This window comes from Schistocerca piceifrons, chromosome 2, assembly GCF_021461385.2.
Source record: "Schistocerca piceifrons isolate TAMUIC-IGC-003096 chromosome 2, iqSchPice1.1, whole genome shotgun sequence".
Taxonomy (NCBI): domain Eukaryota; kingdom Metazoa; phylum Arthropoda; class Insecta; order Orthoptera; family Acrididae; genus Schistocerca; species Schistocerca piceifrons.
Window position 1 is genome coordinate 925843184 of NC_060139.1, and position 25641 is coordinate 925868824.

General features: G+C 39.6%; 1 protein-coding gene across 1 annotated transcript in view; it reads left to right on the plus strand.

Annotated features, from left to right (window-relative positions):
- The window catches only part of LOC124775997, a 141996-nt gene extending 118060 nt beyond the window's left edge, over positions 1-23936 (plus strand). The window contains exons 14-15 of the mRNA XM_047250838.1: positions 11345-11573; positions 23636-23936. Of these exons, the coding sequence (XP_047106794.1) occupies positions 11345-11573; positions 23636-23778 (372 nt within the window). The 3' untranslated portion in view covers positions 23779-23936. The remainder of the gene's footprint in view (positions 1-11344; positions 11574-23635) is intronic.
- The last annotated feature ends 1705 nt before the right edge of the window (positions 23937-25641 follow it).

Here is a 25641-nt window from a genome sequence, read left to right on the forward strand (position 1 = left end):
ACTACTCATAACATTAACAAGAAAAGCAAATAAACTGATGTTGAATGTGGATTCCATGTTACCTTTTGCTATGCACTTCACTTTGGTTTTAGAGTATAGATGTAGTTGTAGAATGTCAACTGGTGAACAGTCCTGTAAGGCTAAGAAAACTAGTATTTTAATTACTTATACATACAAATTGCTTATAACCTCTGGATATTTATTTACTTCACCCTGATGAACACATCTTAGGGAGATGAATTCTAATTTTGACTCCAGATGATTATGAACCACAAACAGGCTGTCTTATCATAGCTCAAGCAACTACATAAAAGCATATATATACAAAATACTGTTGCATGTTAGCAAATTTATAAGAATTAGGATTTATAGATTCCCACTGGAAACATTTTGGGTGTTTCCAGAAAATCAGACAAGACAAATAAAAATACAAAATTTTTCCACTTAGAAATGGCCTCCCCAGCCATTATCCATAATCACTCACAAGAGAGAACACAGACACTGATACTGGGATATTAGGAAGAAAACACCATTAGATTCTCAGCAAACAGCTTTAGCAAGAGCTTAATAAATATTAAGGGCGGTAATGCATGTAACAGATAATGGATCAGACAACAATTCTAAACTTAATGAATTTATACAATAACATATGTAGTATCTGAGCTATGGGATGGCAACTCAGTTTATGGAGTAGATAGTGGGGATGGGTAGAGTGCAACCTAGATGCTCTTGCAGAAATTTATTCAAACAACTGCGGATCCTCACCAAGCCATGCCAATACATTTTTTCACTAATGAACTTTGTGAAAAATAATCATACAATGTACAGGTCAAACAGTGAATATCATGATCATGATACGAGAAGTAAACATGATCTTCCCAAAAATGAACAAATCCCTGCATGATGTAGAAAGGAGTACATTATTCAAGCATGAAAGTACACAATGAATTTCCAATTCATGTTAAATTAGTGATTGGGGATAAGACTAAATTCAAAAAACAGCCAAAACTGTATCTTTTGAATAGTTCTTTCTATTCTGACTGGGTAAGGCTGTACATCAATTGTTGACAGTCCATCTTATATGAATTAGATTGTTAGCCATATCCTTTATTTAACAATTATTACTAATATAATCTATGTTGTTATTTGAATACTTGAACCTCATTTATCTGTTTACATATGATTTAGATTGTAAGTCTCATGACCATTTACATGTAGCTATTAATGTGATTATCCGACATGTTCTACATTCTATCCATACACTCACATCAAGGATCCTTGAAATTCAAAAAGAAATAATAAATAAAATAAATAAATGGAAAGTTAATCCAACAGCAATAGAGAGTTTTTTAAACCTCGTCAAAGAACAAGAGTGGCAGGATGTTTATAGTGCCGATAACATAGGTGATAAATATAATGCTTTTCTTAACACGTTTCTCATGCTCTTTGAGAGTTGCTTTCCATTAGAACATTCTAAATAGGATACTAGCAGTAATAGGCAGCCCAGGTGGCTGACTAGTGGGATAAGGATATCATGTAGAACAAAGCGGGAATTATATCAAAATATTAGAAGCAGTCACATTCAAGCTACAGTAGCCCATTACAAACAGTGCTGTTAGGTGCTTAAAAATGTTATTAGGAAGGCGTATGTGGTATGCAAATAGAATAGATACTTCACACGATAAAATTAAAATCGTATGGTCAATTGTGAAGGAAGTGTCTGGTGAGCAGCACAAGGTCGACGATATAAAGTCAGTTCATAGTAAAAATATTTCTGATATTGATAAATCAGATATATGTACAATATTTAACAATCATTTTCTGAACATTGCTGGTGAATTAAAAAAAATTTAGTTTCTACAGGGAATCATATAACTTTCTTGGCAAATGCCTTTCCGAGATTATGACTGAAATACTCCTCTGTGATACAGACAAGGGGGAGATTGAATCAATAATAAAACCACTGAAGACTAATGACTCTCATGGATAGATGGAGTGCCTAGCAGAATATTAAAGTACTGTGTTGCACATGTTAGCCCTGTGTTCTAACATTTTAGACGACCTGGAGTGTGATGCGAAATTGTATTGCCCGCAAAATTCACACCTCTCTCAAATCAGTTGACTTACGTGGTATGCACAACCGATCTTCTTCTCTGGATAGCCAGCTACACTGACCTCCAAAAAAACTTCTTCTCCAAAAAATACTGCTGGTTAACAGGATTTATAACTCTCTCTCTCTCTCTCTCTCTCTCTCTCTCTCTCTGTCTCCATGAAATAAGTGGATACTCGGAGAATACTTTTAGTTTAGTCTTGGTATATTTCAACTTCCACAAAGAACAAAGTCACCACTTCTCACATAAATATTTGAATGTTTGCAAGTCAACCAATTCATCTAGCATTAGACTTGATTAAATTCATTTACAATAGTATAGTTTTTACAGCCACATAATTTATTAACACGTATTGCTTCTAGCAAGTCCAACACATTAATTATAATTAATATTTTTTCAATTGTTCTTTTTACTCATTGCAATAGTCAACACTATAAAACACCATAAAATACATAAACACTCCTTGTTCTTCCAATACGACTTCTGTGGCACAAGCAGCAAACACTTGTCGATGCCGTTCATCCGTTGCGTCTACCTTGTGCTCATGACTCCTTTCCAGCCTGCACACACAAACATGTCACACACAGTATGTACATTCTCTCACACTTATTTTTAAAATGTCATGTGTTCAAGACAGAAGAAGGATGAGTAGTTCTAGAATTTATGCGGAAATTCTCGCAGCACTACAGTATTTAGCCATATTTGTAATTTTTCCTTTAGGAATGGTCAGTTTCCCAAATGATTAAAGTACTCAGTAGTAAAGCTGCTGAATAAAAAGGGAGAAAAGGATACTGTAGACAATTTTAGGCCTATTTCTATGCCATCAGTGATAAAGTTATTGAAAAGGCTGTGTGTGTAAGGATAATTGGTCATTTTATACTACATGATTTGCTATCAAATGTACAGTCCAGCTTTAGAAATCATTTAACAACTGAAAATGCTACTTTCTCTTTTCTCTGTGAGGTAATGGATGGGTTAAACAAAGGGTTTCGAGTGCTAGGCATATTTTTTTATTTAACTCCGGTGTTTGTCTGTGTTGATCACAAAATATTGCTCCAGAAGTTGGACCTTGGTGGAATACGGGAAGTAGCTCACAATTGGTTCACCTCTTACTTTAGCAACAGACAGCAAAAAAATCATTATTTACAAGGTTGAGAATGGCTGTGATGTGGGGTCTGAGTGGGGTATGGTCAAGTTTGGGGTGCCCCAGGGATCAGTTTTGGGGTCACTCCTGTTCTTTATTTATATAAATGACATGCCCTCTAGTATTATGGGTAACTGTAAAATATTTCTGTTTGCTGATGACACTAGCTTGGTAGTAAAGGATGTTGTGTGCAACACTGACCCCATTTCGAATGACCTAAGTTCATGGCCTGTAGAAAATAAACTAATGCTAAATCACAGTAAGACTCAGTTTTTACAGTTTATAACACACAATTCGAAAAACCTGACTTTTTAGTTTCACAGAATGGGCATATGATTAGTGAAACTGAACATTTCAAATCACCAGCTGTTCAGATAGATAGTAAACTGTCATGGAAAGCCCATGTTCAGGATCTTGTTCAAAGACTTTATGCTGCCATTTTTACTATTCAAGCAGTATCGGAAGTGAGTGATCATTCGACACAAAAATTAGTCTACTTTGCTTTTTTTCATTTGATTATTTCATATGGTATTATATTTTGGGGTAACATTTCCCATTCTAAAAGGATATTTTTGGCTCAGAAACGGGCAGTTTGGGCAATAAGAGGTGTAAGTTCATGAACCTCTTGTCGATCCCTGTTTACAAGTCTGAGTATTTTGACATTGGCTGCTCAATATACACTCCTGGAAATGGAAAAAGGAACACATTGACACCGGTGTGTCAGACCCACCATACTTGCTCCGGACACTGCGAGAGGGCTGTACAAGCAATGATCACTCGCACGGCACAGCGGACACACCAGGAACCGCGGTGTTGGCCGCTGAATGGCGCTAGCTGCGCAGCATTTGTGCACCGCCGCCGTCAGTGTCAGCCAGTTTGCCGTGGCATACGGAGCTCCATCGCAGTCTTTAACACTGGTAGCATGCCGTGACAGCGTGGACGTGAACCGTATGTGCAGTTGACGGACTTTGAGCGAGGGCGTATAGTGGGCATGCGGGAGGCCGGGTGGACGTACCGCCGAATTGCTCAACACGTGGGGCGTGAGGTCTCCACAGTACATCGATGTTGTCACCAGTGGTCGGCGGAAGGTGCACGTGCCCGTCGACCTGGGCCTGGACCGCAGCGACGCACGGATGCACACCAAGACCGTAGGATCCTACGCAGTGCCGTAGGGGACCGCACCGCCACTTCCCAGCAAATTAGGGACACTGTTGCTCCTGGGGTATTGGCGAGGACCATTCGCAACAGTCTCCATGAAGCTGGGCTACGGTCCCGCACACCGTTAGGCCGTCTTCCGCTCACGCCCCAACATCGTGCAGCCCACCTCCAGTGGTGTCGCGGCAGGCGTGAATGGAGGGACGAATGGAGACGTGTCGTCTTCAGCGATGAGAGTCGCTTCTGCCTTGGTGCCAATGATGGTCGTATGCGTGTTTGGCGCCGTGCAGGTGAGCGCCACAATCAGGACTGCATACGACCGAGGCACACAGGGCCAACACCCGGCATCATGGTGTGGGGAGCGATCTTCTACACTGGCCGTACACCACTGGTGATCGTCGAGGGGACACTGAATAGTGCACGGTACATCCAAACCGTCATCGAACCCATCGTTCTACCATTCCTAGACCGGCAAGGGAACTTGCTGTTCCAACAGGACAATGCACGTCCGCATGTATCCCGTGCCACCCAACGTGCTCTAGAAGGTGTAAGTCAACTACCCTGGCCAGCAAGATCTCCGGATCTGTCCCCCATTGAGCATGTTTGGGACTGGATGAAGCGTCATCTCACGCGGTCTGCACGTCCAGCACGAACGCTGGTCCAACTGAGGCGCCAGGTGGAAATGGCATGGCAAGCCGTTCCACAGGACTACATCCAGCATCTCTACAATCGTCTCCATGGGAGAATAGCAGCCTGCATTGCTGCGAAAGGTGGATATACACTGTACTAGTGCCGACATTGTGCATGCTCTGTTGCCTGTGTCTATGTGCCTGTGGTTCTGTCAGTGTGATCATGTGATGTATCTGACCCCAGGAATGTGTCAATAAAGTTTCCCCTTCCTGGGACAATGAATTCACGGTGTTCTTATTTCAATTTCCAGGAGTGTGTGTGTGTGTGTGTGTGTATATATATATATATAAAAAGAAAGATGATGAAACTTACCAAACAAAAGCGCTGGCAGGTCGATAGACACACAAACAAACACAAACATACACACAAAATTCTAGCTTTCACAACCAATGGTTGCCTCGTCAGGAAAGAGGGAAGGAGAAGGAAAGACAAAAGGATATGGGTTTTAAGGGAGAGGTTAAGGAGTCATTCCAAACCCGGGAGCGGAAAGACTTACCTTAGGGGGAAAAAGGACAGGTATACACTCGCACACACACACATATCCATCCACACATACACAGACACAAGCAGACATTTGTAAAGGCAAAGAGTTTGGGCAGAGATGTCAGTCGGGGCGGATGTACAGAGGCAAAGATGAAGTTGAAAGACAGGTGAGGTATGAGCGGCGGCAAATTGAAATTAGAAATTAGCGGAGATTGAGGCCTGGCGGATAGCGAGAAGAAAGGATATGCTGAAGGGCAAGTTCCCATCTCCGGAGTTCTGACAGGTTGGTGTTAGTGGGAAGTATCCAGATAACCCGGACGGTGTAACACTGTGCCAAGATGTGCTGGCCGTGCACCAAGGCATGTTTAGCCACAGGGTGATCCTCATTACCAACAAACACTGTCTGCCTGTGTCCATTCATGCGAATGGACAGTTTGTTGCTGGTCATTCCCACATAGAACGCTTCACAGTGTAGGCAGGTCAGTTGGTAAATCACGTGGGTGCTTTCACACATGGCTCTGCCTTTGATCGTGTACACCTTCCGGGTTACAGGACTGGAATAGGTGGTGGTGGGAGGGTGCATGGGACAGGTTTTACACCAGGGGCGGTTACAGGGGTAGGAGCCAGAGGGTAGGGAAGGTGGTTTGGGGATTTCATAGGGATGAACTAAGAGGTTGCGAAGGTTAGGTGGATGGCGGAAAGACACTCTTGGTGGAGTGGGGAGGATTTCATGAAGGATGGATCTCATTTCAGGGCAGGATTTGAGGAAGTCGTATCCCTGCTGGAGAGCCACATTCAGAATCTGATCCAGTCCCGGAAAGTATCCTGTCACAAGTGGGGCACTTTTGGGGTTCTTCTGTGGAAGGTTCCGGGTTTGAGGAGATGAGGATGTGGCTCTGGTTATTTGCTTCTGTACCAGGTCGGGAGGGTAGTTACAGGATGCAAAAGCTGTTTTCAGGTTGTCGGTGTAATGGTTCAAGGATTCCGGACTGGAGCAGATTCGTTTGCCACGAAGACCTATATATATATATATATATATATATATATATATATATATATATATATTCCTTACTGTAATTCCTTGTTAACAATATTAGCTTATTTCCAAGAATAAGCAGCTTTCACTCAGTTAATACTCGGCAGAAATCTAATCTGCATTTGGATTGGACTTCCTTAACTTTTGTGCAGAAAGGTGTGCAGTATACTGCTGCATCCATTTTTCAATAAGCTACCACTAAAATTAAAAAATCTTAGCAGTAATCTACGCACTTTCAAATCAAAACTGAAGAGTTTCCTCATGGGTGACTCCTTCTATTCAGACAAGGAGTTCCTTGAAAACTTAAGCTGATTCTAGTTTTATTGTTGATTGCGTTTACTTAAACTTATGGCTTGACTTTTTTCAGGTTCATAAACATTTTATTTTTATCTGTTATTACTTTTATTTTCTAATTTCATGTACTGACTTGTTCCATGAACGTGGAGATTTGCTCCTCAATTTGGTCATACAGTACTTAATGTGTAAATACAATAAATAAATAAAATAATACATTTATCATTAATAATTTGCAAAGTTTAAGTTCAATTTGCAAGGATCTTAATTATTTTATCAAGTTGGGGGAGGAGGGCAGTTACCATCCTCTGGTTCACTCTGGGTATGTTCTTGAATTTATGTCACATATCAGCTCTGCTGCAATTTTTGCACAGTATTTTATGTGGGCGTGACCACCAACAAGCTGTTCACTGTAACGAAGATGTGCTTCTTCATATTTTCATTGCACAGTGAATGATCAATTAGATTTTAGTCATGTAACTGCAGAAATTCTATTTCATCTAATATTTTGGTGAAAGGCATACATTGCAGTCATGAGCGGCACAAACTCACTGGTGCCGGTGTCTGTTTGTTGCATTTCTATCCTATGTATGTGCTGGACCCCTCTGAAACATCAGCCACCCTTCTCCATCTCTCCCTCTCATTCATTGCCTCCTTTCCTCTCTCACCCACTCCACCCAACACAACTCATATGTGGGTGTGTGGGTGTCCTGTAACTCAAAAGAGGGTTGTCCAGAAGCTAGCAATGTTTTCAGTCATATTTGTGTACTGACAACTCAATTTGTCTGTTATGCTGTGAGTTTTTACCTTTACCCCTAAATTATTTACATTATAACTGATAAGTTTAATAATCACATCCCAAATTTCATAGAATCTGTTATTACTGCAAGCTCAAACAAAGGAGAAGTACTTCAATATTTAAGAACAATGTGGAAGACATAGTTTCACACTCGATGTTTATGTAGAAGAGACTAAGAGAAAATAATATATTTCTACAGTATTTGAATTATAAAGTCCACACCAACATTCACAAAATACCTGGATACCAGTACCAGTCATGATTGTGCTGAAAACTAACTAAATGAATGTTCTGAAGACACATCACGTTAATGAATAGTTACGGAAAATGAAATATACCCTTGTGCATCATATCTTCCTTTTCCAGATTACATTTTCCTTTCTCTTTGTTCACAGTAGAGCTATGAAGAAATATATTGTTTGATGCCGCATATGATAGAGAATCCCCATAATTTGCTTAAATGCTTGACAAGAAAGCAATTTTTGATGAAATAAATTTTTATTAGTGGCATAATAGTAAATGATTTTTATCTTTTGTTTCTTTTGGTATTACACAAACTTAGATTTACCAATGTCACATTACAGCTTAGATATTTTAGTGATATAGTCTTTTTTCTTTGAAATCTTTTAGTACGTTATGTTATGTTTTCTGTTGTGACAGTCTGTTTGTAAAGGTTAGCTGTATATCAATAGGCCTATTTATATTTTAGAATTACAGGTGGGCTGAAGGGCTGATAATTACTTACTTTCAAGAGGCTAAATACAAGTATTCTAAACACATTTAAATGCAGAAAAATCTATTATGTAACTATTTTGTGTAGATGGTGCTGGACAGCTCTGATAAAGGTTAAAAACTACATTGTAAATAGACAGCTATACTTCTTTAATTTTACCTTTTTACTGTTACTTAATAAAAATAATGAAGTACAGCTGTATATTATATGAAGTAATATTAAACTGTTACCTAACCATTTGTTCCTTCCTCACACACTGATATCAGATCGAATCTCTCTCACAAATCTGCCTCACTGATTCTGATGTGCTATCAGCCTGGTTTTTAGGCAGTTTTCCACATCTGCTAAAGTAAATGACAGTCTAGTTCCCACATCTCACTGCAGATACAAAGTGAGCAAACACTTTGAAAAATATTATCACATTGGAACATGCAGTTACACCAGATGCAAACAGAAGGGGTACATTTATCTCTCCCATGAGGAAGCTGGCAGTAGATTTAGAATTCCTTTGGGAATGGTGACACCATGATAATATGAGGCATATTCAGAAAGTAAGTATACTAGATGTTTTACATTAGTTTAGAAAAAGTGTATTTGAAAAAAAAATTACGGGATATTGTTTATATACAGGGCTATTACAAATGATTGAAGCGATTTCATAAATTCTCTGTAGCTCCATTCATTGACATATGGTCACGACACACTACAGATACGTAGAAAAACTCATAAAGTATTGTTCGGCTGAAGCCGCACTTCAGGTTTCTGCCGCCAGAGCGCTCGAGAGCGCAGTGAGACAAAATGGCGACAGGAGCCGAGAAAGCGTATGTCGTGCTTGAAATGCACTCACATCAGTCAGTCATAACAGTGCAACGACACTTCAGGACGAAATTCAACAAAGATCCACCAACTGCTAACTCCATTCGGCGATGGTAAGCGCAGTTTAAAGCTTCTGGATGCCTCTGTAAGGGGAAATCAATGGGTCAGCCTGCAGTGAGCGAAGAAACGGTTGAACACGTGCGGGCAAGTTTCATGCGTAGCCCACGGAAGTCGACGAATAAAGCAAGCAGGGAGCTTAATGTACCACAGCCGACGGTTTGGAAAATCTTACGGAAAAGGCTAAAGCAGAAGCATTTCTTAAACAGGAGATTGGAAAACCGATGGATCGGTCGTGGTAGAGATCATGATCGACAATTCATGTCATGGCTTCCACGCTCTCCCAACTTAACCCCATGCGATTTCTTTCTGCGGGGTTATGTGAAAGATTCAGTGTTTAAACCTCCTCTACCAAGAAATGTGCCAGAACTGCGAGCTCGAATCAACGATGCTTTCGAACTCATTGATGGGGACATGCTGCGCCGAGTGTGGGAGGAACTTGATTATCGGCTTGATGTCTGCCAAATCACTAAAGGGGCACATATCGAACATTAGTGAATGCCTAAAAAAACTTTTTGAGTTTTTGTATGTGTGTGCAAAGCATTGTGAAAATATCTCAAATAATAAAGTTATTGTAGAGCTGTGAAATCGCTTCAATCATTTGTAATAACCCTGTACTTGTTGATTATTTCTCCACATAACTGCCATCCTACTCATTGCTTGTGGTGAGCCATGCCACAAGATTCTTTATGCTGTCCTGAAAGAACTTTTTCGCCAGACCCCCCCCCCCCTTTCAGAACCTCTTTCTGCACCTACTCACCTGTTGAAAATTTAATTCCCCCCACTTGTGCTTTCAGGGTGGTGGAAAGATGGTAATCTGATGGCACCAAGTCAGGGGAATGTGGAGAGTGGTTCAAAACATTCCAACCAAATGAGTCCGAGAGCACCTTGCTGGCCAAGACTGTGTGAGCATGAGCATTGTCATGCAACAAGCACACTCCCCTCATCAGCCCCCATGATGACTGTCTTTTTGTCCAGGCACTTAATGAGTCACCAGTGTTTCATCTATAGTCATGATAGAGGTCATAAAATACTCACCTTCCAAGTCACTCAAGAAGAACATGGGTGCTACTGACCTGATTATTCCAGTGCTGCTCTGTCAGCTGTTATGGGACCCATCTTGCACACAGTTTTCAGTACCCCAGAGTTTCTATGAGTGCCTCTTTTTTAGAAAGTTCTGGTGAATTGCGGAAACATTGCACAAATTTCATCCACTGTCGGGGGGCCTTCATTAACAGTTTCCTCATTTTTTTGCACCAGTTCATCAGTCAAAATGATCTTCCACTCCTCTGTTTGTCATGAACATTTTTTTTTGCCTCAACTAACCTCCCTACACCACGTAAACACACTGATTCTGTTCATAACACCTTTATCGTAAACTGTTTTGATTCGCGAAAAAATTTGGTAGGTGTTATTCCTTCTGTGAGTGGGCAGCAGATCACACCATGTAGCTTGCAGTTGTCAGGATTTCTTACTGACATCTTTCACACAACTGGACACTACACTGTTAATTTACTTAGCAGTTTGTTCTATAGGAAGGAAAGAAGGATAGATCGGGGAAAGTTAGAAAGAAAGAGCAGATAATTCAAATTGCCTCCATCTTTTCTCCATTTCCTCAGAACAGATGGCTTCCTTTCAACATGGATCCAGTACCATCCTTCCAGACTTATCACTCTTTCCTCCAAGAGGAATTAACCAACAATTTCAACAGCTGGGTTATGTGTCTACTAGCAGTAGTTTGTGTTTTGCCTCCTGAAAGTTTGTAATGGCCAGCCATTCTGGTTTCTTGTAATTTTACATTTTTCTCGGGTATTTATATTTTATCATAATTTTGTACTATGAACTGTACTTCATACTGCTATTTCATTAACTGTACTCTTTCTGACTCACTCTATGAATCCCAAACTGTAAGTGAAAAGGCAGTTTAGAAAATATAATCTTGATTTCTTTCCTTCTGTTTCTTAAGGTGCAAAATGTTCAATATGGCACAATTGAGGTGTGCTATTCACGAAGGATTGAGTTTCCAATGAATAATACACAAACAAATGGTAATGATGTAACATGTATAACAGGCCAAGGTGGAGATAAGGAAATTTCTCTTTCATCACCTTGCAATGGATATGAAAAAATACTGTATTGCCCTCCATTATATATTGCAATTTTGGGGCAACAATCAACTGGTAGTGAATGTACAGGTAAGCTATAAACATGACATAATAAATTATACTATTTTGTGCTTTCAGCTTTACTTACATGTGGGGAAAACATAGGTTCCTTCTTCACAGTAGATCCATTTTGAATTCTGAAAATTATTTTTAACATGTTGTTGTTGTTGTTGTTGTTGTTGTTGTGGTGGTGGTGGTGGTCTTCAGTTCAGAGACTGGTTTGATGCAGCTCTCCATGTTACTCTATCCTGTGCAAGCTCCTTCATCTCCCAGTACCTACTGCAGCCTACATCCTTCTGAATCTGCTTGGTGTATTCATCTCTTGGTCTCCCTCTGTGATTTTTACCCTCCACACTGCCCTCCAGTACTAAACTGGTGATCCCTTGATGCCTCAGAACATGTCCTGCCAACTGATCCCTTCTTCTTGTCAAGTTGTGCCACAAATTTCTCTTCTCCCCAATTCTGTTCAGTACCTCCTCATTAGTTATATGATCTACCCATCTAATCTTCAGCATTCTTCTGTAGCACCACATTTCAAAAGCTTCTATTCTCTTCTTGTCCAAACTATTTATTGACCATGTTTCACTTCCATACATGGCTACACTCCATACAAATACTTTCAGAAACGACTTCCTGACACTTGAATCTATACTTGATGTTAACAAATTTCTCTTCTTCAGAAACGCTTTCCTTGCCATTGCCAGTCTACATTTTATATCCTCTCTACTTCGACCATCATCAGTTATTTTACTCCCTAAATAGCAAAACTCCTTTACTACTTTAAGTGTCTCATTTCCTAATCTAATTCCCTCAGCATCACCTGACTTAATTTGACTACATTCCATTATCCTCATTTTGCTTTTGTTGATGTTCATCTTATATCCTCCTTTCAAGACAGTGTCCATTCTATTCAACTGCTCTTCCAAGTCCTTTACTGTCTCTGACAGAATTACAATGTCATCGACGAACCTCAAAGTTTTTATTTTTTCTCCATGGATTTTAATACCTACTCCAAATGTTTCTTTTGTTTCCTTTACTGCTTGCTCAGTATACAGATTAAATAACATCGGGGATAGGCTACAACCCTGTCTCACTCCCTTCCCAACCACTGCTTCCCTTTCATGTCCCTCAACTCTTATAACTGCCATCTGGTTTCTGTACAAATTGTAAATAGACTTTCGCTCCCTGTATTTTACCCCTGTCACCTTCAGAATTTGAATGAGAGTATTCCAGTCAACATTGTCAAAAACTATTTCTAAGTCTACAAATGCTAGAAATGTAGGTTTGCCTTTCCTTAATCTATCTTCTAAGATAAGTGGTAGGGTCAGTACCGCCTCACGTGTTCCAACATTTCTACAGAATCCAAACTGATCTTCCCTGAGGTTGGCTTCTACCAGTTTTTCCATTCGTCTGTAAAGAGTTCGTGTTAGTATTTTGCAGCCATGACTTATAAAACTGATAGTTTGCAACTGGCAACACCTTCTTTCTTTGGGATTGTAATTATTATATTCTTCTTGAAGTCTGAGGGTATTTTGCCTGTCTCATACATCTTGCTCACCAGATGCTAGAGTTTTGTCAGGACTGGCTCTCCCAAGGCTGTCAGTAGTTCTAATGGAATGTTGTCTACTCCCGGGGGCCTTGTTTTGACTTAGGTCTTTCAGTGCTTTGTCAAACTCTTCACACAGTATCATGTCTGCCATTTCATCTTCATCTACATCCTTTTCCATTTCCATAATATTGTCCTCAAGTACATCGCCCTTGTATAGACCCTCTAAATGCTCCTTCCACCTTTCTGCTTTCCCTTCTTTGCTTAGAACTGAGTTTACATCTGAGCTCTTGATATTCACACAAGTGGTTCTCTATTCTCCAAAGGTCTCATTAATTTTCCGGTAGGCAGTATCTATCTTACCCCTAGTGAGATATGCCTATCTTACTGCTAGTGAAATGTGCCTCTACGCCTTACATTTGTCTCTTAGCCATCCCTGCTTAGCCATTTTGCACTTCCTGTCGATCTAATTTTTGAGACATTTGTATTCCTTTTTGGCTGCTTCATTTACTGCATTTTTATATTTTCTCCTTTCATCAATTAAATTCAATATTTCTTCTGTTACCTAAGGATTTCTACTAGCCCTCGTGGTTTTACCTACTTGATCCTCTGCTGGCTTCACTGCTTCATCCCTCAAAGCTACCCATTCTTCTTTTACTGTATTTCTTTCCCCCATTCCTGTCAATCGTTCCCTTATGTTCTCCCTGACACTCTGTACAACCTCTGGTTTAGTCAGTTTTTCCAGGTCCCATCTCCTTAAATTCCTACCTTTTTGCAATTTCTTCCATTTTAATCTACAGTTCCTAACCAATAGATTGTGGTCAGAATCCACATCCGCCCCTGGAAATGTCTTGCAATTTCCTAAATCTCTGTCTTATCATTATATAATCTATCTGAAACCTTCCAGTATCTCCAGGCTTCTTCCATGTATACAAACTTTACAAACTTCTTTCATGATTCTTGAACCAAGTATTAGCTTTTGCAAAATTCTACCAGGCAGCTTCCTCTTTCATTTCGTACACCCAACCCATATTCATTTACTACGTTTCCTTCTCTTCCTTTTCCTACTATCGAATTCCAGTCACCCATGACTATTAAATTTTCATCTCCCTTCACTATCTGAATAATTTCTTTTATCTCATAAATTTCATCAATCTCTTTGTCATCTGCAGAGCTTCTTGGCATAAAAACTTGTACTACTGTGGTAAGCGTGGGCTTCGTGCCTATCTTGGCCACAATAATGCATTCACTATGCTGTTTGTAGTAGCATACCCACACTCATATTTTTTGTTTATTCATTATTAAACCTACTCCAGCATTACCCCTATTTGATTTTGTATTTATAACCCTGTATTCACCTGACCAGAAGTCTTGTTCCTCCTGCCACTGAACTTCACTAATTCCCACTATATCTAACTTTAACCTATCCATTTCCCTTTTTAAATTTTCTAATCTACCTGCCAGATTAAGGGATCTGACATTCCACGCTCCGATCTGTAGAATGCCAGTTTTCTTTCTCCTGATAACGACATCCTCTTGAGTAGTCCCGCCCAGAGATCCAAATGGGGGACTATTTTACCTCCGGAATATTTTATCCAAGAGGATGCCATCATCATTTAACCATACAGTAAAGCTGCATGCCCTCAGGAAAAATTATGGCTGTAGTTTCCCCTTGGTTTCAGCTGTTTGCAGTATCAGCACAGCAAAACCGTTTTAGTTGATGTTACAAGGCCAGGTCAGCCAGTCATCCAGATTGTTGCCCCTGTAACTACTGGAAGGGCTGCTGCCACTCTTCAGGAACCACACAATTTTCTGGCTTCTCAACAGATACCCCTCCGTTGTGGTTGCACCTACGGTACAGCTATCTGCATCTCCGAGGCACACAAGCCTCCCCACCGACGGCAAAGTCCATGGTTCATTGGGGGGGGGGGGGGGGGGGGGATTTTTAACATATTTACTCTCAAATAGGTCCATTATGAACAGTAAGAAACTGTGAAATATTTCAAATGGAAATCAGTCTTTATCAGAATGCATGCACCTGTCATAGAAATTCCGAATGAGTTAGCTGTAGTTGAACAAAATTTTGATTAATTGATTAATTTGAAGACTTCCTTGACTATTTATGTAAACTATTTTCTGGATCAAATTTTAAACCTTTCTGAAGGTCTCATCGAATGTGGGCACATATTACTGTCAGTGGAGGTGGACATTAAGTTTGGCAGTTCCCTCGTTGGTGCTATATGAGAAGAGTAGGCTATGTTTTGTTACTGGCTTTTCCTCTCTCAATTCTCTCACCACCATAGAACACACTGACACTCCACATACACGCTGATCATACAGGGTGTTTCAAAAATGACCGGTATATTTGAAACGGCAATAAAAACTAAACGAGCAGCGATAGAAATACACCGTTTGTTGCAATATGCTTGGGACAACAGTACATTTTCAGGCAGACAAACTTTCGAAATTACAGTAGTTACAATTTTCAACAATAGATGGCGCTGCGGTCTGGGAAACTCTATAGTACGATATTTTCCACATATCCACCATGCGTAGCAATAATATGGCGTAGTCTCTGAATGAAATTACCCGAAACCTTTGACAACGTGTCTGGCGGAATGGCTTCACTTGCAGATGAGATGTACTGCTTCAGCTGTTCAATTGTTTCAGGATTCTGGCGGTACACCTGGTCTTTCAAGTGTCCCCACAGAAAGAAGTCACAGGGGTTCATGTCTGGCGAATAGGGAGGCCAATCCATGCCACCTCCTGTATGTTTCGGATAGCCCAAAGCAATCACACGATCATCGAAATATTCATTCAGGAAATTAAAGACGTCGGCCGTGGGATGTGGCCGGGCACCATCTTGCATAAACCACGAGGTGTTTGCAGTGTCGTCTAAGGCAGTTTGTACCACCACAAATTCATGAAGACTGTCCAGATAGCGTGATGCAGTAATCGTTTCGGATCTGAAAAATGGGCCAATGATTCCTTTGGAAGAAATGGCGGCCCAGACCAGTACTTTTTGAGGATGCAGGGACGATGGGACTGCAACATGGGGCTTTTGGGTTCCCCATATGCGCCAGTTCTGTTTATTGACGAAGCCGTCCAGGTAAAAATAAGCTTCGTCAGTAAACCAAATGCTGCCCACATGCATATCGCCTTCATCAATCCTGTGCACTATATCGTTAGCGAATGTCTCTCGTGCAGCAATGGTAGCGGCGCTGAGGGGTTGCCGCATTTGAATTTTGTATGGATGGAGGTGTAAACTCTGGCGCATGAGACGATACGTGGACGTTGGCGTCATGTGGACCGCAGTTGCAACATGGCGAACGGAAACCCGAGGCCGCTGTTGGATCACCTGCTGCACTAGCTGCGCGTTGCCCTCTGTGGTTGCCATACGCGGTTGCCCTACCTTTCCAGCATGTTCATCCATCACGTTCCCAGTCCATTGAAATTTTTCAAACAGATCCTTTATTGTATCGCTTTTCGGTCCTTTGCTTACATTAAACCTCCGTTGAAAACTTCGTCTTGTTGCAACAACACTGTGTTCTAGGCGGTGGAATTCCAACACCAGAAAAATCCTCTGTTCTAAGGAGTAAACCATGTTGTCTACAGCACACTTGCACGTTGTGAACAGCACACGCTTACAGCAGAAAGACGACGTACAGAATGGCGCACCCACAGACTGCGTTGTCTTCTATATCTTTCACATCACTTGCAGTGCCATCTGTTGTTGAAAATTGTAACTACTGTAATTTCGAAAGTTTGTCCGCCTGAAAATGTACTGTTGTCCCAAGCATATTGCAACAAACGGTGTATTTCTATCACTGCTCGTTTAGTTTTTATTGCCGTTTCAAATATACCGGTCATTTTTGAAACACCCTGTACAAATCTCACATGACAAAGGAAAGATGCCACTGTGTCATGTGGAGGAGTGTGTTTTGGGGTTTATGGGCGCTCAACATCGAGGTCATCAGCGCCCTCATGTGGAGGAAGAAACTCCTAACCAATGAGATGTAAAAAAACTAACTGTCGAGACCTCCCAGACAGTAATGTCATACACATGGTTTCATTACTGTTTATAACTATGTATGAGGGGGGACCCAGAAATAACCAGAATCATAGTGTTTCACATCATGTACTTGTAGTATCAGGTTGCACCACCAGAGGGTTGTTGTAGGACCTCTCCTGAGTCATTCCACCAGGTGGCATCACCCATCAGCAACTAGTGTGGCTTCTCTCACAATTCTGTACAGTGCAGACTTGACATGAGAAAATGGGTATACTTATTACGATCGAGAGGCGCCTTTGAAATTTTGTTTTCTATTCGGCAAGAAATCAGTGGAAACTGTTGTGATGATGCAAACAGCTTACAAAGAATGTGCTCTTAGTAAAATTAAAGTGTACAAATGGTTTTCTCCATGTAGAAAGGGAGAAATGGCCATTGGAGATCAATCTCTTTCTGCTCAAAGCAAGGACAACAGTGACAAAATCTATGACCTGGTCAATAAAGATTGACGCAGGACAATTGACCATCTCAAGGGCTTATCCAGGTCATCCTGGAGGTCAATTCAGTGCATTTTGGCCATTGATTTGGGGATGCAAAGAGTGCCAGCAGAGTTTTTGTCTAGACTTCTTATCAGCGACCAAAGGGATTGTCACTTTCAAGCCTGTCATGAAATGAAGGAAGAAATCAAAGACGATCCAAATTTTTTCAACAAAATCATCATAGGTGATGAGTCAAGGTGCTATGGGTATGAGCCAGAATGTAAACAACAGTCAACTCAGTTGAAGTCAACTGTCTCACCTCATCCAAAAACAAGCTCAGCAGGTGAAATTGAATGTGAAGACAATGCTGATCCTTTTTTTTACATCAAAGGGATTGTTCCTCAAAACCAGACAGTAAACCAGAAATTCTGTTTGGAGGTTATGACAAATCTGCTCAGAAAATTGATGTGAAAACATCAGGGTTTGTGGAATTCCAATGAGTGGTTCCTGCATCACGGCAATGCTCCTGTGCATGACTCTCAGTGTTTGCCAGTTTTTGGCCTCAATGAAGATGACTACCTTGAGCCACACAATCTATTTGACAAATTTAGCACACTTAGACTTCTTCTTGTTCCTGAGGAAGAAAAGAGACTAGAAAGGGAAGCATTTTGCCAATGTCAAAGATGTAAAATACTGTGTGAAGAAAGTGCCAGCAGATATCAGGGAGGAAGAATTTCAAAGGTGCTTCCAACACTGATATGAATGTTTCGACAAGTGCATTAATGTTTGTGGAGAGTCTTTTTAAGGAGATTGAGGCTGTATTTGAAAAATAATAAAGTAAATGCTTTTTACAAAGAAATTCCAATTATTTTTTGGTACCTTCTCATGAAATTTAGATTTAGCGACTTGCTGTGAATAGGCATATTCTCACATATTGGTTATTGTTGGGGTTAGACCAACATATCTTCTCATTATACAAGGGTTGAATGAAAAGTAATGCCTCCACCTTCTTTAATTAGGTTTGGATGGGAATATTTTAATAAATCAAATGCAGAAATAATCCTTAGAATGTGATCTTTAATTACCAATATTCACTTTTCCACATAATCACCAGCCAATTGGATACATTTCTGCCAACTATGAACAAGTTTTCTGAAGCCATCACAGAAGAAGTTGACACTCTGTTTCCACACCACAGTCTCACAGTTCTCTCAAGATCTTCATCAGCAGCATAATGATGTCCCTGCAGATCATCTTTTATTATCAGGAACAGGTGGAAGTCAGGCGGTGCTAAATGGGGACTGAATGGAGGATGCTATACGGTGGTGAGATTCAGTCTCTGAAGTTCTGCTATGATGGCACATGACGTGTGTAGTTTGGCATTGTTATGCTGCAGAAAAACATTTCCCTTTTCTTTTCGCACCCTTGTTAGCCATCGTTTCAGAGATTGCAGCGTTGTGATGTAATGTTCTGAATTTATTTTTGTTCCATGATCAAGGAAATCAACATGGATAATGGAACTTCCTGGCAGATTAAAACTGTGTGCTAGACTGAGACTCGAATTCGGGACCTTTGCCTTTCGCAGGCAAGTGCTCTACCGTCTGAGCTACCTGAGCAGATTAGATTAGATTAGATTAGTACTTGTTCCATAGATCATGAATATGACACTCTGCAATGATGTGAAACGTGTCAGGTTAATAAAAGGTGTCTATATAAGATATTACATTACACAAAAATTACTTGACACTCAATTTTTTTTTTTTTTTTTTTTTTTTTTTTTTTTTTTTTTTTTTTTTTTTTTTTTGTGGGGTTTGGGAAATTACCCACTTACTATATCCAAAAATTCATCTGATGAGTAGAAGGACTTGCCATTAATAAATTCTTTTAATTTCCTTTTAAATGCTATATGGCTATCTGTCAGACTTTTGATGCTATTAGGTAAGTGGCCAAAGACTTTTGTGGCAGCATTATTTACCCCCTTCTGAGCTAAAAGTTAGATTTAACCTTGAGTAGTGAAGATCATCCTTTCTCCTAGTGTTATAGTCATGTACACTGCTATTACTTTTGAATTCGTTCGGATTGTTAACAACAAATTGCATAAGTGAATATATATATTGTGAGGCTACAGTGAAGATTTCTAGCTCTTTAAATAAGTGTCTGCAGGATGACCTTGGATGAACTCCAACAATTATTCTGATTACACGCTTTTGTGCAATGAACACTCTTTTACTCAATGATGAGTTACCCCAGAATATGATGTTATAGGAAAGAAGAGAATGAAAATAGTCTGGTAAGCTAATTTACTCAGATGTATATCGCCAAAATTTGCAATGACCCTAATAGCATAAGTAGCTGAACTCAAACATTTCAGCAGACCCTCTGTGTGTTTTTTCCACTTTAACCCCTCATCAATGCAGTTCATAATGGTGTAACAATGTTTTGTCTCCTGCACAATTGATTGGAGAAAGGTGTCACCTTCATTCTCGTAACGCGAGAGGAGTTCCTGGCAAATTTCAAGTCTGTGCACTTTCATTTCAGGAGTCAGCATCCGGGGTACCCATCATGCACAGATCTTCCAATAGCCAAGCAAAGCAATAATGTGGCCCAAAGGTTCTTGTGGAATGCCAATTGTGCTTGCAATTTCTGTCTGAGTGATATGACGATCGTCCTGAATCAATTGTCAACATTTTGCTTGTGAAACTTGGTGGCTGCTGTCACAGGATGTCAAACTCTTTGTTTGTGATGCAGCTCAGATATTCCCGCCTCAGCATCTTTAAACTTACTCCCAAACAATGCACAGTACTCACATCAACACAATCGCCATAAACTGCTGTCATTCTCTGATGAATCTCCTTTGGGGTGACACCTTCTGCTGTGAAGAATTCAGTGACTGCACATTGTTTAAATTGCATTGACTGACCATCTGTGCAGATTTCCATACTTTACACTGTAACAACACAACCATTCAGTGCTAAGGCTTCCTGGCAACTGAAGCTGTAGAGAAGAGGCTACGGAAAAAGCCAGTACTTGCCACATACCAATGCTGCCAACTGTTTAATCGTTACGAAGGTGGAGCCATTACTTTTTAAGTCAACCTTCATATCTACTGTACATTGATCCGCAAGTGCATTTTGTCACATGCAGAATGACACATGTTTATAAAGGAGCTAATCCAGCAGAATGATATTTGACATCACAAATTGGATCTAAGTTCTGAGTTCAATGACTTTATTATTAGTAACATCATTTACTGCATTCATTTAATTTTTCATTTCATGCTAAAACTATACTAGATCTGAAAGAATTCTAAAAAATCTGACTTCCCTTGACATAAAAACTCAATTTTTAAAATGTTATAATGATTCCAGTTGAATGTAAACGTTCCTATTTTGTTTCTGTGTCATGCTCTTTACCTACATTGACTCTGTTATATGATTTAAAGCTTAATTTTTCCAAGTGATAAACCACTGAGGTCTTTTTTTATATTATTTTTTATGAACTAGTGGTAATTTCATAGTTATCTCCCTGTTGTGTTGTAATGGACCTTCCATATCCTACTTTGATAAACGTTTTTATAATTTTCTTTGTTACATAGTTTTTGTGTGCCAACTGATCTATAAAGAAAGTAAAGCTTTGAATGTGATCCTGCCATTACAATCAGGTGAAAATGATTACTTTTCATTCCTGGGTTTACATCCACCTTGTAAAACAAGTATCACTACATTTTTCTAGAAAACATTTTGTTTTAATTATTTCAGATGGATGTACAGTTAGAGACAAGTTTAATAGGACAATTTTTTTCTATTTTTGTAATTGTATTATATGAAACACAGCTTTGCTAGCAAATGCTTGCAAAAGTAGTGCAAGAGCATATTTATGAACAGCTTTGAGTGATTTTTCGTACATACGAGGTGTGGCTAGAAAAAAACTGGACTAGTACTGGTGAAACAATAAAACGAATGCAATAAGGCTGAAAGTCACGTGGCCTGTCACGTGACTCTCGCTCCGCCTACTGCTCGAGTTTCATCTGCCTCCTGCACTCAGTCTGCCCGTGGCGTCTGTTTTAAGTAGTTGACGTTTTGTCTGTGCGTCGGAAAATGTTGAGTGTGCAGAAAGAACAGCGTGTTAACATCAAATTTTGTTTAAAACTAGGAAAATCTGCAAGTGAAACGTTTGTAATGTTACAACAAGTGTACGGCGATGATTGTTTATCGCGAACACAAGTGTTTGAGTGGTTTAAACGATTTAAAGATGGCCGCGAAGACACCAGTGATGACACTCGCACTGGCAGACCATTGTCAGCAAAAACTGATGCAAACATTGAAAAAATCGGTAAACTTGTTCGACAAGATCGCCGTTTAACAATCAGAGCAGTGTCTGAGTTAACAGGAGTTGACAAGGAAAGTGTTAGGCAAATTCTTCATGAAAGTTTCAACATGAACAAAGTGTGTTCAAAAATGGTTCCAAAGTGTCTCACAATTGAACAGAAGGAACGCCGAAGAATGATTTGTTCTGACATCCTGGAAAACATTGAAAGTGATCCCACCTTCTTACAAAATGTTATTACTTGCGATGAATCGTGGTTTTTTACTTACGAGCCCGAAACTAAACGCCAATCGATGCATTGGAAAACTCCTGGTTCTCCACGACAAAAAAAAGCACGAATGTCAAAATCGAAATTCAAGGCAATGATGATTGTTTTTTTTTTTTTGACATCAAAGGGATTGTGCACATTGGTTGGGTACCAGAGGGACAAACAGTGAATCAGCGTTACTACATTAGCGTCCTGGCTACCCTACGTGAGCGAGTACGGAGAAAACGGAACGATTTGTGGAGAAAAAAGTCATGGATCCTTCACCAAGACAATGCCCCAGCTCACAGTGCGTTGTCAGTGAAGACGTTTTTGGCAAAACACAACATTCCTATCTTAGATCATCCACCCTACTCATCTGATTTGGCCCCCTGTGACTTTTTTCTTTTCCCTAAAGTCAAGTCAGCTTTGAAAGGAACTAGATTTGAGACTGCTGAAGCAGTAAAAGAAAAAGCGACGGAAGTAATGTATGGACTTACCGAAAATGATCTGCAGCATTGCTATGAACAGTGGAAAATTCGTATGGAGCGGTGTAGAGACCGAGGAGGAGAGTACATTGAAGGAGATAACATGAAATTGTAAATAATTGTAAATAAATGTTTTTTCCAGCATCAGTCCGGTTTTTTCTAGCCGCACCTCGTATATCTGTAGAAGTGACTAGCATTAAAACTGCTCAACAAGAAATGAAATCAGCACAGACAAAGGCTTAAGATATGTTGTTATGTACAAAGTAAAAATGTAATGTTTAAGTGGAGGAGAACTTTTTCTGTGTGTTTTACAATATTCCATCTCTTCATGTCTATAACAGTTTGGAAAGACCATTTTTTTATTGATTGTGATGCTCTGCATATTCATGTTACCATCCAAAAACCAGATGAACTTAGACACTTATGGAGACTCTACACAAAACAATACAGAAATGCAGACAGAAAGCAATTCTAGGCTCTCTTATTCACAGTGCCACACCCAAAGAGCCTTTAATAACCTTATAAGACATATTAGGTAGGGCCTTCACTTCTTGGCATCAGAGTGATATGCCCCTCCTTCCTAACCATCCTAAACCTGTCTCTCTTTTCTTCCTGATGAAGGAGTGATAAGTTCCAAAAACTACAGTAAATTTTGTTCTACTTTTATTTGATCTATTAGAAATTCTAGAGTTTCACCTTCTAAATGTGAATACCAGCCTGTTATTGTAACTTTACAATACATTAATGTATTATGAGAAATTATTCTTGCTAAAAAGCTGAAAAGGAATTTATTTTCAGCTAGCTGTGAACATTTACTGTCAAAATGTGTATATTTTTTCCAGTTACCCCATACTGTGGCAAAACAACCAGCTTTTTAAAACTACTCAAAACCTCTTAAAAATTTTTACACATAAGCACCATCCGTTTTGTCCTGTGAGAACCTTCATGCACAATTTCTGTATTAACTAATCTTCTAACTTTTTTATGTTTTATTTTGCAGTGAAAGAGTGTGTAGATGTTACTGATATCCAGATGAAGATCAGCCATCAGGGGCTAACTTGTGGTGTCTCGCAAATACTGGGTAATAAGATGTTAATTACTGTTGTGTTCCTGGTGTTGTTACGTTCCATACTCAACAGATAAAACTGAAAGTGTAGCAATTGGTTTCCAAGAAACTCATGGCCATATGGAAATGGCCAAGTCCAGGTGTTCAATAAACTGTTCATACTGAAGAACAATAATTGTTTAGAAGCAAGCAGCGTTATGTAAAGATAAGCTGACAGTGTATCAGTGTGTGTGTGTGTGTGTGTGTGTGTGTGTGTGTGTGTGTGTGTGTGTGTGTGTGTGTGTGGGTGTGTGTGTGTGTGTGTGTGTGTTTGTATGCACTCTTAAACATGCAATACAAAATTTTTTTATGAATTTACCTGTGAGGCAAATAAAACTTTGTTTCACAGAGGTAGAATTTAATTTGATTATGAAGGTGTTTAATACACAGAATCACATTTGTAATAGATGTAACATGTGATGTGACATAATTTATGAATATTTTAAGTAAATTTGGTAGTCAGGAATACAACTACTTCAACCCCCATTCCACGCTCCTCCCTCCTCTTTAGAAATGTGTTACCAACCTTTACATCATCTAATAATTCAAGCAGCATTTCTGAACAGCTGAGAAAGAGAAGAGAGAGAAAAATATTTGTTGACCCTAAACATTCTCCTTTTACTGGTAAAACTATATCAGTTATGTTTAAAATAGAGAAATGTAATTCCTGCCTTAGTTATAAGTGAGTGTTTGGTGTAAGTAATTATTATGTAAACTTAAATTGCTGTAATATATGTGTTACTTATGTCTAATTAATGTTTGTTTTGTCATTAATATTTTAATAAACTCTATGTTCTTGACTTCAACCAAGGCATTATTGTCCACCTGCGAGAAGTCTCCATCATTGATGATATTTATCTGGAAAACAGAATAGTAATAGGGTTAGGTTCAAGAACTATAACCCACCCTCTCCTCTTCCTTTCCTTTTCTTCTACATTTTAAGAATTTCACATTTCATTATCAGTAATGAAATAAAAACTTTATTGTTAGTGATGTTACATGTCATTTAGATATACAATTTCCAAGCAGCCAAAACAATGACGAGGAGAGGAATGTAAATTGTTTCATCTCTTGTATTTTCTTCTTTCGTAAACATCAATGGGAAGCTTCTCCCTAGGACAATAATGCGAAAAATATCCTCTCCTGTCACAGCACTATTTCTACCAAAGTTGACATAAAGGTAAAATGTAACAATGATAATGAGAAATACCTGCAGTCCTGACATGATTTTAGTGACCACACTGCCCTCAGTTCATATAATTGCCATAAAGAGGGCTATTTTACGTGCAGCAAAGGAGCTGTTGCTTTGAACAGTATTGTTGATTGTATAGAATGAAAGGTGGGTGCCATAGCAAATATATTATTTTCTCATAAGTGTCCTATATCTGTCAGCTGAGGACTAGGAAGATATCACTACAGTGTGGAAGGTAGGAGGATTGTCCCTCATAATCTCACTTTCATCATTCATGTGTCAAGCTGCAGCAGATGGCTCTCACAACTCAAGCAACTTTTGTGCTGACGTATAAAGGGAAACAAGCTATCATGACACGAGAAGCTCAGTATAGAAATAAGATGCCAGATGTGCTGCAGTAGACTCACTTGCCACATGGAGTTGGTCGAGACAAGAAAGTTGCTTGTGTAAAGGGAGCTTGACTACAACATGGTGACCAGCAAGTATGAGATCTTTGGCCAGCATGTGTGGACAACTGCAGTTTGACATCCAGTTTGGGTACAGAACACTGGTAGATGCAGAACACTGATTTGAGAGTTAATAAAGTTCAAGTCCACTTATGTTCCAATTTCAAATGACTAATGTAAATGGAGAATGAGATTTTCACTCTGCAACAGAGTGTGCGCTGATATGAAACTTCCTGGCAGATTAAAACTGTGTGCCGGACCGA